At 38.4% G+C, this 18,154-nt stretch overlaps 2 protein-coding genes across 2 annotated transcripts; both read right to left on the bottom strand.

The window, feature by feature from the left end:
- Positions 1-11,982: 11,982 nt before the first annotated feature.
- LOC129742033 (uncharacterized) lies at positions 11,983-13,986 on the bottom strand. Its single transcript, XM_055733878.1, has one exon. It carries the CDS (start codon positions 13,984-13,986, stop codon positions 11,983-11,985), a length of 2,004 nt encoding a protein of 667 aa, XP_055589853.1.
- A 1,002-nt stretch (positions 13,987-14,988) lies between these two features.
- Positions 14,989-17,886, bottom strand: LOC129742032 (uncharacterized). Its single transcript, XM_055733877.1, has one exon. It carries the CDS (start codon positions 17,884-17,886, stop codon positions 14,989-14,991), a length of 2,898 nt encoding a protein of 965 aa, XP_055589852.1.
- Positions 17,887-18,154: the final 268 nt, after the last annotated feature.

Below are 18,154 nucleotides of genomic sequence, written 5' to 3'. Positions count from 1 at the left end.
ATTTGATGCTTGGGATAAGCAGTGCATCCTCTATACACAAGACTGATGCTCTCCTTCCTAAAAATAATCAACGACGGCGCCGGCCACGTCCTAGTTGTTAATGAGGACTAATAGCATTCGCCCGTCTCTCATGTCAAAAACATTATTTTAAAAAGTTTGTAAACAAGAATAAGGTAGTTTTTACCTGAATGATGTTTCATTATGATGCTTAGACATAATTTGATTTTGATTTTGATACAACCCTGCTCATCCCGTTTGACGTTTAAACAACAGATTTTCGCTATTTGTTGTTTTTCATAGTTTGGCTTAAAACTCTATGTATCGTGAGCTCTAGTTTTCATATTTTTCTAGAAAATAAGAAGCATTTTCCGGGAAAGCGTAAAAATACTTTGCACAAAAAGTATTTGTGCAACCGGAAAGTCATGCGTGCTTACGCCAATAAGAAGGTTGCCTCAGTTCAGGATGAGGTCAAAAAAGTGGGATCTCCTCTCAGCATCGTTCATCGTGCCAATGTATGACTGGGTCTAAAGAGATATAAGAAGCAGAAGAAGCCAAAACGGAATCAAATACAAGCTGCTTCCGCCACACCAAGAGCTCCTAAAATACTGATCTAGTGCCTTAACCTGAAGCATGTTAACCCAGTACTGGTTTGGCCGGTTCTGGCACCAGTTTACTACTCAAAGGACACGATGGCTTGGTATCAATCTAACAAAGTCCAGATCGTGCCGAAGAAGATGTATCCGACAAATTGTCCTCTAGCGGGACCGATACAAACTTTTTGGGCCATCACCAAATCGTATTTGAGAAAACATAAAGCCTGAAGATTCTATCGAAAACTTTGCAAAAGTCGGGAAAAGAGTGATCAAAATCATCTCAAATCAGTCTGTGCTGAATCTTATATTTAAGACGTCTTCGATCAAAAGTTCGATCACTGGCCTACAATTAACTGGATCTATATAAGGCTATGATCATTTAGAATCCGGGCAGTTACAAACGTGTATATTTGAAAGACTATATATTTGATCGAAAAACTTTCTATGGAGGAAATGAAGGTGTTAATACGATATTTAATGAAAAAATATAAAAAAAATTACCGTCGATTTCAAGAAATACTCCTACTTTATCATAAAATCTCTTTTTGTTATCTTTGCACACCTTTTTCAGTCATGTATTAATCTATTATTTTTACCACAGAAGCAAAATCTTTGTAAACTCATGATATTTTACACAAATTCACCTGGAAAACCCAATTGGAATCTGATTGGAACCTTTTCATGACTAGGTATCTCGAAGTATTTGACCCCTTAAATTCGGTTTTAGCATAAATTTTTTTTGTCCATCAGAACACATCTGTCATATTGCGAAAAAACCGGTTGCACAGATTGCGATCCATGCAACTGCTTATTTTAAGTTATTTGCTGGGAGTCTTCTAAACAGGCAGCACTTTTGCCTGCCGGAAACGGATTTACTGCATAGTAAAGAGGCCTGCATTAAGTTATCCCCAATAATCACAGACTTCATATCATAGTTGAGATCAAGGGTTCCACTACGATGCTTGGTTTGAACTTCGTGAGCATCCTAAGTGACTTCTTATACTTCTTAACCATTTGAACCAAAAAAAATCAGAAATCATAAACAGTTCTTGAGTTTTCAAGTCGACAATGAAGAATTTCCGAAGCGATTGTGCAAAATTATTTTTACTATGTCTTTTTGCATGGTAAATATCTCAAAAATAGGCAAGATAGTTTTTTTTTTTTTCATAACCAACCCAAAGCCAAAATTTTGCATATCCGAACTATAAGAATGCAGCTATCACCGAATTTAAGTACCCGGATTCAAAATAATCATAGCCTTACGCCATTGCACAGTGGGGATTTTCGAGCCAAAAAAGGTATTCAATTCAGGCGAGAACGTCTCGCTTGAAAAAACAACCATCCTTTATGTAAAACAAACGCGAGAAATCGAATGGTCTACACCGCTTTCTGATAAAATGACTCTGAACTCTCTTTAGAAAAAAACATTGTATCAAACGAAAATGCAATTGAACAGATGAAAAAAAACATTGAATCAGTTGAAAAACTCATTGCTGAATCAAATGAAGACCACCGCTTAGCACTGAGCTGACGAAGAAAGTCTCATTTTCCCCAATTTTCCCTATATTCATTTATAAACTCATACTATATGAAACAAAAAATCGTAGTAACAAATGAGAAAGCATCAGAAAAGGTACAAAAACATTAAAACCAGTGTAAAACTAGCTGTCAAAATAAAATAATGGACACCGCTCAATTTCTGTGGATGAATGAAGTCCTCTTGCCCAAATTTCCGCTAAATACTTGCAATATATAAAAAAAATCCGGTTACTTTCGAGAATGCATCAGAAAGTGCATAGACACAACTAGACTATGTAAAAAACTAGTTGTTGAACAGAATGATGTACATAGCTAAACGTTTAGTTGACAAAAAAAAGCCTGGATCGTCCCCTTTTTCCATAAATTTTAACGATATTTTGTTGAATTGATTATGGATATTGGTTTAAACATGATGAGGCTCTTCTTGTGATTCAACAGTAACATTCAAACCAATCTAGTTCATAACAAGGCCTTTTCATTTGATACAATGTTTTTTTTTTCGAAGAAATTGCATGAATTTAGGGGAAATCGGGGTGGTTTTGGCTCTTCTCGTCAACTTCACGCTTAGCGGTATTCATCATTTGATTCAGCAATAAGTTTTACACCCGATTCAATGTTTTTTGCATCTATTATATTAAATTCTTGTTTGTAACTATGAATTTTCTAAGAAATTGCGTGAATTTAGGGGAAATCGGGGTGATTGAGGCTCTCCTCGTCAACTTAACACTAAGCCGTGTACATCATTTGATTCAATAATGATTTTGACACTTGTTTCAATCATTTTAGTACATTTTCGGATGCATGATTTTTTTCAACATATCGCTCGATTTTAGGGGAAATCGGGGTGATTTCGGCTATTCTCGTAAGCTGAAAACTAAGTGGTGTACACCACTCGATTCAGCGACAAATTTTACACTAAATCACTTGATTTCTGCATTTGGATTGTGAATTGCTCGATTGTTACTGTGAAATATATGCACAAATTTAAAAAAGCTAGGGGAAGTTGGGGATATTTAGCTGTTTTTATTCATTCTAGTGCAAAAAGCGACACGATTAGCTGGATGAATTAATCTACCAAAAATGACTATTCCTGATGAAAAATTGTTGGATTACACTTTGTTTGACTGCATTTCTTTGTAAAATTTCTTAAGTTCAGGGGAAAAGAGGCAAAATGAGCCTCTTGTCGTAGTAAAAACAAAAAATGGAGTACACCAATCGATTCAGCCGCCATTTTTACATAAGTAATTATGGTTCAAATGACTTTTTTGTACCAAGGTAGATTACTACAATCGGAATTATACCTTTACATTCCAAAAAAAAGGGGAAATCGGGCAAAATGAGTCGTTCAGAGTCATTCTATCAGAAAGCGGTGTAGACCATTCGATTTCTCGTGTTGTTGCATAAAAAATGAAACTTTTTGAGAATTTACAGTTTAGTCGATCGTCACAGAAATAGGTTCCTTTTTTCGATCAAAAACCCCCACTGTGCATTGTTGTGATTTTACGATTCTTATGAATCACAATTCAGATATTTACTCAGGCATGTCCGTTTTTTACAAGAATAGTCCAATGACTGACCTTGTTTTGTTTGTTTTGCTGCCTAGCTTTGCCAAGATATAAAGCGTCGCCATAGAAATTTATTTTATTTCATCTTTTTTCAGTGTTGCCATATTGAACTTTTATTTTATTTTATTTACATATAAACTTTTTTTTATTTTCTGCATATTCTTCATCATATCCCTACACGTAGTAGGCACGTGATTAACAGAGATTCAACATCTTTTAAGTATTCTTTCTAAGGAATATAACATTTCACCGATATAGCCGATAAAATAAGTTCATAATATAAACTTAAGGTGATGAACTCTTCATTTCATATATAAGTTTCATTAAAGCCATATGCATGAACCAAAGACATTGATACATTGTTATCTCATTGACGTAGATCTAGACTAAAGTATCTTTGACTAACAAATGGAGATCTGACCTCTAACTCAAGTCTAAAACCTGAAAAACTGTTTCACATTTCACAGTTTACCTGTGTTAGGTAAAAAATGGCTATATTTAATGATAAGGTTTTCCAAAATTCAAATTTCCAGGCAAACGATACTTTTCAAGACTATCATTTGCGGGAGCTTGGATAGTCAGCAATATATACAGTTTTTAATGGTCATGGCCGGGTTTAATTGAATTGTCTTGAATGTTAAACAACAGGTTATACACGTTTGTTGGGAAACATCGGTCATCGTTAAGCTACGGTCTTGTTCAGTAGAAAATTTCCAATAGAGAATTTACTAATTGACTCAAAAACGATTATATATGACTAGGTTCCAGAGTTAAAAGTTAAATCATGACCTTTTTTTCAGAAAAATTAAAGATTTTTTCATTCTCAGAAAACATTTTTGTAGGTATATTTCTCAACAATTTTGTCATACGTTTCATATACATTATAGAATGATCGTATGAAACTCGAAAAAACATCATTTACCTACCAAAGTGGAGGCAATATACAAACATATTTTCAAATTCTGGCTAAAGCAAAAAGAGTATACGAATTGGACGGATTGGACAATTCTTGCAAATACTGCTGATCGCAGATAGAACAACAAAGCTGTTCGATTACTTGACCCGCGCGGGAGAAAAAAATAAACAAAATCGTCTTCCAAATCTGCAAACATGGCGGACTTTTAATCATATCCGATTCAAACCTTTAATACGACTTCGAGTAACGATTTTTACGGCCTTTTACTTGCGTTACTTGGAATAACGATTCACAGTGACGTTTTAAATGACTCGAGATATCATTTTTAATGCGATTTTATGTTTGCTAGGTTCAAGCTTATAAGTTGAAATTTACTCATTTGATTGTTACTTTAAAATTCAGTGAAAAAAAAGAATGAGTTTAGAACCAAAATGAAGATTTTTAAACCCCAGAGCCTGAGAAATTTTAAATTCCCTAAAATCGACTCGATATTCTACACATGCAAACTGCTGCATGGATATCGGATTAACGTGATCACGATCGACTAACGAAGAATATGTGTTCCTTTAAAACTGAGGGGCAAATTAAACATATTGAGAATTCTTGAGAAAATCCATTTAAAAAAAATTAAATTATGCATAATACAATTTTGTTAAGTTTTTGAAATAATGTTAAATAAAGTCATAAATAGAGGAAAGTGAGAACAATTGCTTCTTTTTTGTTATTATTTTTTTTTCATATACCATAAACTAGGGTAACTTTGATCACTTTTTCTATTGAATATTTTGGATAGGGTTTCCGACTTACCCCAGGTAGGGGTTGGAGAGAAAATTTTAGTTTTTTGTAAATAAACTCTTTTTTCTTAATTTTTGAGATCGTCAGCGGTTGAGATATGGCGTGTTTTTTAGGAGCTCTGAAAAATAAAATTTCATCGCTCAAAAATTCTTAGTAATTTTAAAATTGTGATGTTGAAATTTGTTAGATTGTGAAAACAAAGTGATAAAATAGTGACAAAACATGTGTGCGGAAATTGACGAAGAAAATTTTATGATGAGAGAAGCATATTTTGTTTAATTTGTGTTGGAAAAGTTGGGTGAATCGTCATCATCATCAGCCTGTGCGAAGGATGTAGGTGGAACGTGGATAAGGAACAACACCACAGCTAAGTTTAATTTCTGAAAACCTAAAAACCTTAAGGAATTCATTACTGAGTATCCATACTTTCTGTTTAACTTATATTTAAATTTCATTCATTTGGTTGCATCAGCCGCCGAGAAAAAAAACGTGCTTTAAAAATAGCATGGTTCAGTTTTGTTCATAAAATGAAAAAGAAAATTCTGTTTCAAGTGAATTTTTTTAAACTATTTTAGTTGATATCATTTACAGTTAATGTTTTCTTTTCTCTGTGGTTGATATCACAATTGCACATATTTAATTGACTTTCGTGTATTTTTTAGTTTCAGCTGAAATATTTTAATTTTAGAATTTATTTTTGCTGGTCATTCAATTTTTTTTTTAAATTTTTTTTTTTGTTTATATGAAGACATCATCTTTCATCATTAATTTTTATTTTGGAGTTTAAAATCGAAATTGCAGAAAAGAGTTTTTTTTTTATTTACTTGGCATAGTCTAATATTTTGTTTTGCATGATTTGTGTATGGAGGTGCTGCGAAATTGTCCAAAGCCTACTTGGATTGATTTCTAAAGCCTTGTCAACACTAGGCGGTGGATGAATAGCTTTGATTGCCTCGACGAGTCGCGGATATTTGAAAGGACATTTGAAATGTTGTTTCGAAATACATTCTTATATTTAATTGCTACAGTTGTTCTAGGTTCATTTCGTTGTAATCAAAAGTGAGATAATGCCGTGGGGTGCTCATAATGAATTCTCGAGTTTTTTTTTTTTTAATTTACTTCTTACGTAATTTTATGTAATAAATTAGAAAAAGTTATAAAGCAGCCAAAAATTTCAAATTTCATAATTTCAAATGATTGAGAAGTATTACAATAACAAACACTAACTGAATCTAGAAATACTGCATTTCATTTTATTTTAATCCATTGATTATAAATCCTGAAATAACTTTCATTGTTTTATTAGTTGGTAATTTCTTTTTTACTAAACCAATTCAACTCCAACTTCAAATCTGGTAGACGATTCTTATTATATTTTAATGACTCGAGTCTCTTTTAAAAACAGATTTATTAAAACTATTATTGGGTCATATAAATTTCAGTACAGTACTTTTTTTTTAAAAAAAATTTCTCAATGTAACGATTGTTGAACAGTCAATTTTTTTTATAATATTAGAATCAGATCAGACAGTTTTTTCTTTATTCCTTCTTTATACCTTCCATTTCAACGTTCAAAGTCGGCATATCTGAAACAAATAGCATCACTGACTGATGGAAAAACTTCGCGTGTTAGAAAAAGTTGAAAGCGTAGCATAATCAAATTTTTGTATAACTAAATCAACGTGGCGATTTCATAATTTAGTTGTTTTAGTAATCTCAATCTGTCTATTGATCATTATTCATATTTGGAAAAAGAAATTTTTAATAAATTAACTAAAACAAAGTTCAAGAAAAAATAATTAAAAATGATGATATAGAGATACGATAGAAGATACGTTTGATGAAAATCCTTTTGTAAGTTGCGCCATATTTTTTACTGAGCCGTATAGTAAAACGAATATATTTTTATAAATATTTCGTAGTGTATCATTACAATGAGGCCAGATTCAGTTTAGTAAGCATAGGACAAACCAACCACAATACAATTAATTTTTATTGAAAGGTTCAGTCGGTTTTAAGTTCGGATTTTCACTTAATTCAACGAAAATTGATAAGAAAGAATTCAATAAACTATTACCAGATAACCTTTTCAGTTTTTTTTAGATTTCTTCTTAACGAACATTTTACTTAATTTAATGTTGCTTATACTTTTTTAAAATACGGATTTGAGAATAATTACTTTAGTTCGGATGGTTCAACCAAATTGAACCTGATTCCCAATTCCACTTCAGTTTTAAATAATTAATCTCGATAATGTACACTTCTGAACATTCCAAGTAATCTTAAATACAATATTTTCTTAGTCGATAATCAATTTGATTAAAAGCACAAGCTGGTGGAAAACCAAAATTTTGATTTATTTTATAAATTGGAATCATTGAAATTGTTTTTGGTGTTGGTTTTAATATGCAGCATAGGGACATAGTAACGTGTTAAAAATATTGATTAATTTGCTTCAAACTTGCAGATACCACTCGAATACAAATCGTTCAATCTGAATATTGTTGAATTAGCCTCAAGAGAAGAAACTAGGAGTTTCATTAGGAAACTTAGGAGTTCTAGGAGCATAGGAGCATAGGTTTAAAGTGGCCATATCACTTACCAAAGTGACTGTCCATGCCACATTACCTTGACCCCCAAACACTCAGCGTGAGATTTGTGGAGGGATGGCGTACAGCCGGTCTCCGCAAAACAAATCATCACATGTGCTACACTTCCCTTCCTCTATCGACTACATGGACTTGGCCGGCGTCGTTATTGGTTCATTTAAAAGTAGGAGATCCTCAAAATTGTACAGTGAGATTGTATTGCTTGTTCCCAGCAATCTTTCAATTGGTTCATTGTGCAATGTTGATTATCTCGAACCAATCACGGAGTGCAACCATTATGCCATTGGCTGGGAGGGGCCGCAGGTGGACCGTAGTTGATAGCAAGCTCAAGCTCAAGCTCAATATTTTGGATAGGGTTTCCATTGAAAACATTAAAAGTTTGAAAACATGTACTGAAGAAAGGAGTTTAAAACCAGATTTCACGATGTGGATTAACTTTTATCAGCATAGTTTTTACGTATCCCAACATCTTAGAAAAAAATTTTTTGTGCCAGCTTTCAAACGTAGAAAGCAGTTTTCCGAAATATGAACTTAAGACTAAATTATTAATGATTATTTAGAAAATAAATTAAGTTGATCGAAGCTACCCCAGTTTATGGCATTTTCAATAAACTTTACAATTTCACCAACACTTCCAGTGTTTGAAACATTGTCATGGCAAGCAGCACTGCTTAACACATAAGAAAGGTAGGTGACTCTGAAGATAATTAACAAGAATTTTTTTGTCGCATAAAAATTTTATAATTTTTTTTATTTATAAGGCACCTTATTCTTTTTTGAGAGACACAAACTCTGTTAAATAAATTCAAGCAAAATCAATAAAAAAAATGAGTATTTCTAAAGTTTCTTATGACTCTATTTTTTTTTTCGATTATAGTCGTTTTTACATCTGTATGTCATTCGCGACTTATATGAACGATGCAGTTGGCCGACAGTCATTGAAAAACTTATCCGTTACAACTGTGACCGATGTTTACTCTTGGACTCGAACTCACGGACATCGGCTCAGGAAGCAACTGACTAACCAACTGAGCTAGATCACAAGCCATGACTCTATTAGCTATGGTAAAAGATATTGAATAAAATATTCCTAAAACAAGAAATCATATGAAACTCTATTGACAACTGTAGGTTTTCCTGGCGTTACATGAGAACGGAGTGTGGATGCGAAGGATGAACCACGAGCTCGCGCGACTCTACGGCGAACCCAGTATCCAGAAGGCTGGCCGGATACGCTGGGCGAGACATGTTGCGAGAATGCCGGACGACTGTCCTGCAAAACAGGTGTTCGCTACGAATCCGGTAGGAACAAGACGAGCGGGGGCGCAACGAGCGAGGTGGTTAGACCAAGTGGAGCGTGATCTGGCGAACGTAGGGTGCCCGAGAAATTGGAGAACGGTTGCTATGAACCGAGTGAATTTTAGGAATTATGTTCGTCAAGTTATGTCGTGAGACGGAAAACTATGTAAATAAAATAAAATAGGTTTTCCTGACCTTGTTCACAACATCAAAATATTAAACTACTTTTAATTCTTTTACCTATACTGCCAACTAAACCATCATTAGTAACAGAAATAAGATTAATCCTTCATTCGTCATTTTTTTGTTTCGCGTTTCCGCCTAAAAGGCCCAACATCAACGGTTCTACGAGCTGCTGAAAATGTCAACAGTTTCCGCCGAACCACATCTGAAATTCAACGGAGCCACGGCCCAAAAAAGTGAAAAGCGCGACATTATCTAAACAGAAACAACACGAAGTAAATTAAGGAAAATTAATTATTTATTACCAAGTTTGCCTTCCACCAACCACCCACAGCAGAGAGGCCCGGGAGCTAGGAAGTTTCATACAGTCTACAGATTTTTGCCATTCGATTTTCTTTGACGATGGTTGGTTGCTTGCCTGGTACCATCTTTTGATTTCGATAGACAAACCGAGCCCAGTTTAGCCTCAGTCATTCATCAGATGTGTCATATGCCGGTGAATGTTCTGAAGCCCCTGCAGGTATTTACCCGAAAATTTGCAGACACGAGAGTTTCTATCAAAAAGACATTTTACTGATGGAGTACACCATAAATTTAAAAAATAAATCCACTTTATCCTCATTTATAAAAAAAAAAAAAAAAGAACGAAGGATGAAAATTTAATATAAAAAACTGCAACAAAAGTTCCAAAAATTTCCTTCAATCACAGTACATATAGTCAAAATTGGTCACAATTTTCACCGGAAACCGGTTAACTTGACTAAAGTTGATCATTGACAAAATGTTTTCTCAACAAGAGCCCGAGATCTGAAAGCGTTGAACGGTTGTTGTTAGGCTGTGGGCTCGTGTGAATTACAATTTAAGAGTTTCGACACAAATTTGGTCCGCTAAATTGTGAAGTTTTGAAACGCCAGGGGAACTGGAAAAGAGGAGCGCTGCTCAGGATTCCATGTTGATATAGAATTAGATTACAACTGGAGCGAGAGCTCCGCTTTTGAGTATAAAACAAACACAGCAGCGAGAGTCATGCGTCGATGGGAGCTCACAGATAAAAACGTTTACTTCCAGATGTGCGCATGATATGGGGTAATTTATTATTCATGCCGTTGGATAATGCATAGAAAAGATCGATGGTGGGGGAAATGAAAAGTTGATTTTTAATTTTTATAAAATAAAAATTGAAAATTTAAAATTAAATTAATATTGACTTAGTAAATGACGCCATTAAATAAAAGGCTAAACCAAGGCTTAGGACATTTTGTCTTATACCCAGTAGGTTTTGCATAAACGCTAAACAGCTAGTAGTGGTGGAGGGAGAGCAGGTGGAGAGCATGTTAGAATAAGGTTGCCAGAATTTTTTCCACTCCCATCCGGGCCTAGCAATTCCGGGCATTTTTCCAAAAAAACCTGGCAAAATCCGGGCATGGATTTCAATTTTTCAAATCCAAAAACCGGGCAAAAACCGGGCAAAATTTAGGTGTTATTATATATAAAAGCAAAGAAAAAATGCAAAAAAATGAAATTAATATTTTATTAATGTAATTGCAGACTTCCACAAAGTTTTTGGAACACCTAAATATTTAAAGGTTAATAAAAGTAAATCAGCGAAATTATTTGAAACAACCTTGAAAATTTCCATACCGTTAATCGATTTTGCTGAAACTTACTCAAAAACTTTGATTTTTTTTTGGTTTCTTTGTGAAAATTGTGAAAAAATCCGGGCAATATCCGGACTTTTTTCACGATATCCGGGCAACCGGGCCGGACCGGACTTTCTCGAAATTTTGCATCAAATATCCGGGCAAACCCGGATAAATCCGGGCAATCTGGCAAGCTTATGTTAGAACATATTCATAATTTTTTTTAGTTATTTATAAGATATCTTGAATTTGCGTCTCAAAAGTTGTTTGCTACAAAAGACATAGCATTCAGGATGTCTTCAAGAATGTTTTTCTCATAATTTTTATACTTGTCAGTTTTTGAAAAATGGTGATTTTCTCAGTTTTGGAGAAATGGTGGTTTTGGAAAAATGGTGATTGTTCGGATGAAGGAAAGTCGTTTCTGAAGCGGCACTTTTTGTGGGGCTTAAAACTAGAAATACATTTTATTTACTAAAGGTGTTTAACAAATTTCATTTTATATATAGAATACCTACATCTTGTTATCCCCTAACCTAGCAACTCGAAACAGTTAACTGGACGGAGCTACTATCGAATCGCTGACCTGTGTAGGCATTCAATTATTAGCTGCTGATTTTAATTTCAAGTAAACTATACTCACGGTTTCAATAAACTTTAATAACAATAAAGCAATATACTTTAATAAATCCGATATAAAAAACGCGGTAGAATTATCTGGAAGCTATCTTCTTTTCTTCTCATCTGCTAAGTCATTTCTTAGTGTTGACGAATGAATCACACCACCGTCTGTCAAACGCACTTCGACGATCAGGGGCTCTTTTAGAGAGAACGGTCATGTCGGTGCTAACATTCCCCGCCCCGTGGAGCTGATGACCCTCCGTATCCATCGGCTGCACCAGCAACTTCCAGCACGGCAAGTTTGACCACTGGTCGTCTCAATTCTCCATTTCTGGTTTTCACCACGGCTCGTCTTACTACTCCATCTTTATTCGGCATCACCTGCACCACGCGTCCGCGAACCCAGCACCTCCGAGTACCTTCGGCTATGTAGACCAGGTCCCCGACCTTGATCGGTTGCGTATTTTGGAACCACTTGGACCTCTGCTGCAGCGTTGGCAAGTACTCCTTAATCCACCTCATCCAATAACGTTCAGTCATTTGCTGCGACCTCTTGAAACTACTGCGTAAAGCGTCCCCTAGATCGACCGGATTACACATCGCTTCCTTGTTCTCCGATGAGAAACCTTTGATGAAGTGGTTTGGTGTAATAGCTTCTTCAATTGCGGACTCTTGTGGCATGTAGGTAAGTGGCCTCGAGTTTATCAAGTCTTCTACTTCGGCTAAGGATGTAAGAAGTATTTCGTCGTTTAGCTTTCCACCATCGTCGTACGCCTTGAGAGATTCCTTCACCGAGCGCACCATTCGCTCCCAAACACCACCCATGTGGGGAGCAGAGGGAGGGTTGAAACACCATTCCGTTCTTGCGTCCGTAAAGGTCTCCGAACAAGCTTCGTTGATTCGTCGTAATTGCTCAGCTAATTCTCGACTGGCTCCCACCAAGTTGGTCCCGTTGTCAGAAAATATCTTCACAGGGGCGGCCTTCCTCTTCACGAAGCGACGTATCGCCATCTTGCAGGAGTCTGTTGATAGGCTATGGGCAACTTCAAGATGTACGCCTCTGGTCACGAGACACGTAAACACCGCAATGTACCGCTTTTCCTTGTGACGGGTCACAGTTACTTCAATCGGGCCACAGTAATCGATTCCGACGTAACTGAAAGGTCGAATATGCGGCGTCAAACGTTCCTTTGGCAAGGGAGCCATCTTTGGATGATCTGGTTTACATTTCCGTATCTTGCACCACTGGCACGCCTTCATCACGTCTCTGATAGCAGCTCGAAGATTTTGTATAACGAAGCGTTGGCGAACTTCGTTCACTACAGTCTCCCGGTTGGAATGTCCGAACTGACGATGAAAGTATTCTAATAGTCTGGTGGTAACAAGGTTCTTCCGCGGAAGGATGACAGGAAAACGAAGATCAAAGGGAAGATCTACAGCGTGTTCTATTCGGCTCTCCATGCGCATCACTCCGAACTCGTCGATGAACGGAGATTTGTTGTAAAGAAAACTGCTCTTTTCCAATGGTTTCCACTTGTCCACTGGTTTGTCTCGGTTGAATACTAAAATTGAGTATTCATCAGGAAATTCCTGTTGCTGCGCCATCTGCCAAAGACGAAATTCTGCACGTTGATATTCTTTCTGTTGAACTTGGGTAATTGTTGCCGGAAATTGTAGAAGGGCTCGCATATTACCCCTCGGTACAGCTACTATCGGTTTCTTTGCAAGCCGTCTGCGGCAGTTTTCAATAAATCGGTATACCATCGTCATGGTTCTTACTATTATTTTCCATCTTGAAATACGGCTTGGATCGATGAGAGCAGCTGTTGTTGTCACGTCATGAAAAAGAAACTTTGCTCGAAGTTCTTCCTGCGTTCCCGGAGACGGAAGCGCTGATTCCGGCCAACTAGATTCGCAATCTAGTAAAAACTGAGGACCATGATACCATCGACTGCAAGATTTCAACTCTGCTTCTCCGGTCCACTTGGTTAGAATGTCAGCAACGTTGTCTTTCGTTGGAACCCACCGGCAAGTTCTTACATCGATTAGATCGTGTATCTCAGCAACTCTGTTCCCTACGAACGGCGTGTAGTTCCGAGGATCTGAAGCAAGCCATGAAAGAACTGCTTTGTTGTCTATCCACAAAAAAGATTCTCGTATTGGTAAGGAATGATTCGACCGCACCGCGTTGGTCATCCTAGCACCAGCAACAGCTGCCTGTAACTCCATCCTCGGTATTGATAAAGGTTTCAACGGAGCAACTCTAGACTTAGACATCACCAAAGCGCATTTAGGTTGCCCCGCATCTACTATACGGAAATACGCCACACAGCCATACGCATGCTCGCTGGCATCAGCAAACACATGGAGTTGCAGGGATTCGTACGCAGCAGGATCGCAATTTTCAAAATAACAGCGTGGAACAGATAGATCTTGAAGACAGGAAAACAGTGATGTCCACTTCAGCCATTGCAGGAATTCTGGTTCTTTGAGTTCTTCATCCCAAGTTATTCCACTTCTCCACACATCTTGTAACAGGATTTTCCCATGAACCAATAACGGTGGTCAAACAGGCTCATAAGACAACGTAACGCCATTCGTTTTGTTGGTCGTTGTCCCTGGAACAGAAATGGTCCCAAGTCTTCCCTGGTAGAAGTCGAGAAAAGGAAGACATCTGTTTCTGCCTGCCAGTACATTCCCAGAACGCGATCCACAGAGTTGTTCTTGTCTTCGCCCACTTTCACTAGACTTGGACACCCAGCTGCGCATGTGGAAGCCGCCCTCTTGATGAATCCATCTGACCTGTTGTGCTCGTTCAATAGCTTCTGCAACAGAGTCCGTGCTGTCAAAGTAGTCGTCGACGTACGTTTTGTTGACGATGGCCTCAGATGCTTCTGGAAAGCGCTCCGTAAACTCCTCTGCATTCTTGTTTTTAATAAATTGTGCTGAGCATGGCGAACAAGCTGCCCCGAAAGTCGCCACGTCCATCACATAGACGATTGGCTTGGCTAATGGATTCGGCCTAAACAAAAATCGTTGGGCATGCTTATCATCATTTCTGATGCGCACTTGATGAAACATTTCGGCTATGTCGCCTCCAAACCCAATGTTTCGCTCACGAAATCGGCTCAACACTGTTGGCAGTGCGGTAAGTAAGTCAGGTCCTTTCAACAAAAGGGAATTGAGAGACACTCCTTCAAACTTGGCGACCGCATCCCACACGAGCCGCACTTAATTCGGCTTCTTAGGGTTCAGCACAATATTAACTGGTAAATACCAAGTTTTCTCCGGACTGGTTTTGGTCAGCTCTTCCTCCGAAGCGATATGCGCGTACCCCTTCTGGATGTACTGATTAATTTGACTGTGTACATTATCTCGAAGCTCTTTGGATTTCGCCAGTCGATGCTCTAGACTCCTCAACCTCTTTTCGGCCATAGCGTAGCTACTCGAAGGAAACTTAACGTCCGATGTTCTCCACAGCAAACCAGTCTCGAACCTTTTCCCGATTCGGGTAGTTGTTGCCTCCAGAATTTCTCGTGCTCTACGGTCAGCATCCTTCTCAGGTTGGTTCCCAATATCAATCCCAGCTTCTTCGATCGTATAAAACTGACGCAGCCTTTCGTCCAAGTTTTCACAGGCACAACGGTGTACATTGCAGTATTCGGCAACTGGTAATTCATCTCCTACTGGACCAAAAACGGACCATCCCAAGGCCGAGCGCACCGCAATCGGCTCACCTGGTAAATCCTTCCGACTCTCGATCGGATACAACAGGTCGGCGTGATCTAAACCGATTAATAGCTTCGGTTCTTCCGCAGCGTAGCTATCTACTGGCAAACCTTTCAAATGCTTAAATCTGCTGCACATTATCGAAGTGTTCATGCTTTGCGAAGGTAAATTCAAGCGGTTGACCGTGTGCACGTTCCACATTTGGATTTTGGTATTACTTCCTCTAGGCGAAATCTGGATCCTGACGTTCTGAGAAGCAGTCTCACTTCTGGTGACGTTCGACGTCCAAGTCATTTCCAACGGCTGGTGAATTCCTTGAATTCCAATTTTGGAGGCCACATCGGCTTCGAGAAGAGACAACGATGAACCGTCATCCAAAAACGCTAGCACATCTATCTGGTTCTCTCCGTTATGCAACGTAACAGGAACTACGTGAAACAGGATTGCTCTTTTGGCCGGTCTGTGGACATTGCAGTTGGCTGTGACATATGAAGGTCCACCATTGTCTCTCCTACCTCCAGTTTGTCGCTGTTCTCTGCTTTCTTCTCCTGCTAATCTTTCTGGATGAAGCAGTGGATGATGACGTTCAGAGCACTGATTCACACCACACCTTCGTTTGGAGTTACATTCCGATGTGTGACCGAAAAAACATAACGAACACAGCTTTTCCTTTTCGATCAATTTCTTTCTTTCAGGTACACTGAGCCGTTTGAAAACATCGCAGTTTTGCAAACGATGATCAGTGCGTGCGCAACTCACACATGGTATTCTGGCACCTTTGGGTTTCACCTCCACTTCGCTTTCCATGTGTGTGTGAAAATGTCCTTTGGAAGACTGGATTTTATCAAACATGATGGGTTTCAGCTTTTCTGAGGTGATCGTAGTTACTTCGCTTGCGTCAAAGATGAGTAGCTGCATAAACTCTCCGAACTCCTTCAATGTGCATTCGTTGCATGCACGTTTGTATCGCACCCATTCCATCTGATACGATGATAGCAGTTTGGCCACCAATTCGGCCAAAATTGTAGGATTGGACAGATGTGCATCCAACTTAGCTGTTTCAAGATAGTCACACACTTGTGTCACTGCTACTCCAAAGCTCAACAACGATTCCAAATTTTCCGGATGTGGGGCCGAAACCTTCCGTAAATTGGCCAATAGAGCCTTAATCAACAGCTCTGGTCTGCCAAATAGCTGTTTCAAGACCTCGATGATAGATGGTACACATTTGGGTTCCATTAGCTTCATCTGAACCACTGCTCGAGCGTTCCCTTGCAAACTCTCCTGAAGGCGGATCAAATTTTCGGTGTTGCTGAACCCACACGCGGTGTTCCCATTCTCGTACGTGTTGATGAACAAAGGCCATGTTTCCGGATCACCGGAAAAGGTCGGCAGCTTTTTCGGCCAGATGTTCCTGGCAGCTATTTGTTCCGCAGTGGGTCCTTTCCACGAGTTTTCGTTGAGCGACGATCGTTGCGGTAATCTTGTAGATACCCGGTGTTCCTGTGCTGCAGTTCTCGAACTGCAATCCGAGAGCCTCGTAGAATGTCGATTGTGCCGATTCGCTGAACTGCAAGACCTCGCGACCATTACTTCCGGATGTCGGACTGGGCTGGAATTTCCCTCAGGTTTTCTTCCACCAACAGCATTATCCTCTTCTTCAAGTTCTGGTCCATCGTTTTTCTGCTTATCAAGCCACTTTCGCACTTTATGCGTTCTACTCCACTCACTTTCCAGGACACTTTCAGCTCTATCAATAATTTCCAACTTTTCTCGTAAAAAATCCTCTTCCATTGACAACCTTTTCAATCTAGCATCGCTATCTTCTTTACGACGCTTTTCTTCCTCATCTAACCGCATTCTAGCCAGATCTTGTTTGGCTTCAAGCAATGCTAATCGCTCGCGAACACTACCCGCGACTTTGATTGACGAACGCTCGGATTTACTAGCTACGCTAATCGGTTTACTACTGACTGCTACGTAGTTATTCTGTTTAGGTCTACTAGCACTTGGTTTAGAGTTAGTATCAAGTCTTATGTTGTTGCTCTCACGACTACTCTTATTGCTATTCTTAGAACTAAGCACCTGTTCAGCTGGATCTTTAGCATTTTCGTCTACCAGAGCACTCTCCGCGTCTCCATCCGTAACCGGGGGCAAAACGGGGTCTGCTTGCTTCTTCCGTGCTCCTGTATTCCGGCTGTTCGTCGGTGTAGTGTTTCCACCCGTACACTTGAGGCAGTAGAAGGTACGATGTTTCACTCCGGGCGTAACGTTAGCGCAGTCATAATGCAACCATTTCCGACAGCCCATGCATTCTACCATCCAAGTCTTGGCGTAATTCGGTCGATCGCATACATCGCAGTCACATCCAGTGTCAATCCTATTCTTCCTAGGTCCCATCGCGAACACTCAACGAACAAGATTTTTGAGATTTGTTCGGATGAAGGAAAGTCGTTTCTGAAGCGGCACTTTTTGTGGGGCTCAAAACTAGAAATACATTTTATTTACTAAAGGTGTTTAACAAATTTCATTTTATATATAGAATACCTACATCTTGTTATCCCCTAACCTAGCAACTCGAAACAGTTAACTGGACGGAGCTACTATCGAATCGCTGACCTGTGTAGGCATTCAATTATTAGCTGCTGATTTTAATTTCAAGTAAACT

The sequence above is a fragment of the Uranotaenia lowii genome, chromosome 2 (assembly GCF_029784155.1).
Source record: "Uranotaenia lowii strain MFRU-FL chromosome 2, ASM2978415v1, whole genome shotgun sequence".
NCBI classification, from domain to species: Eukaryota; Metazoa; Arthropoda; class Insecta; order Diptera; family Culicidae; genus Uranotaenia; species Uranotaenia lowii.
The sequence above is the reverse complement of the archived record's forward strand: the minus strand, read 5'-3'. Positions and strand labels throughout refer to the sequence as shown.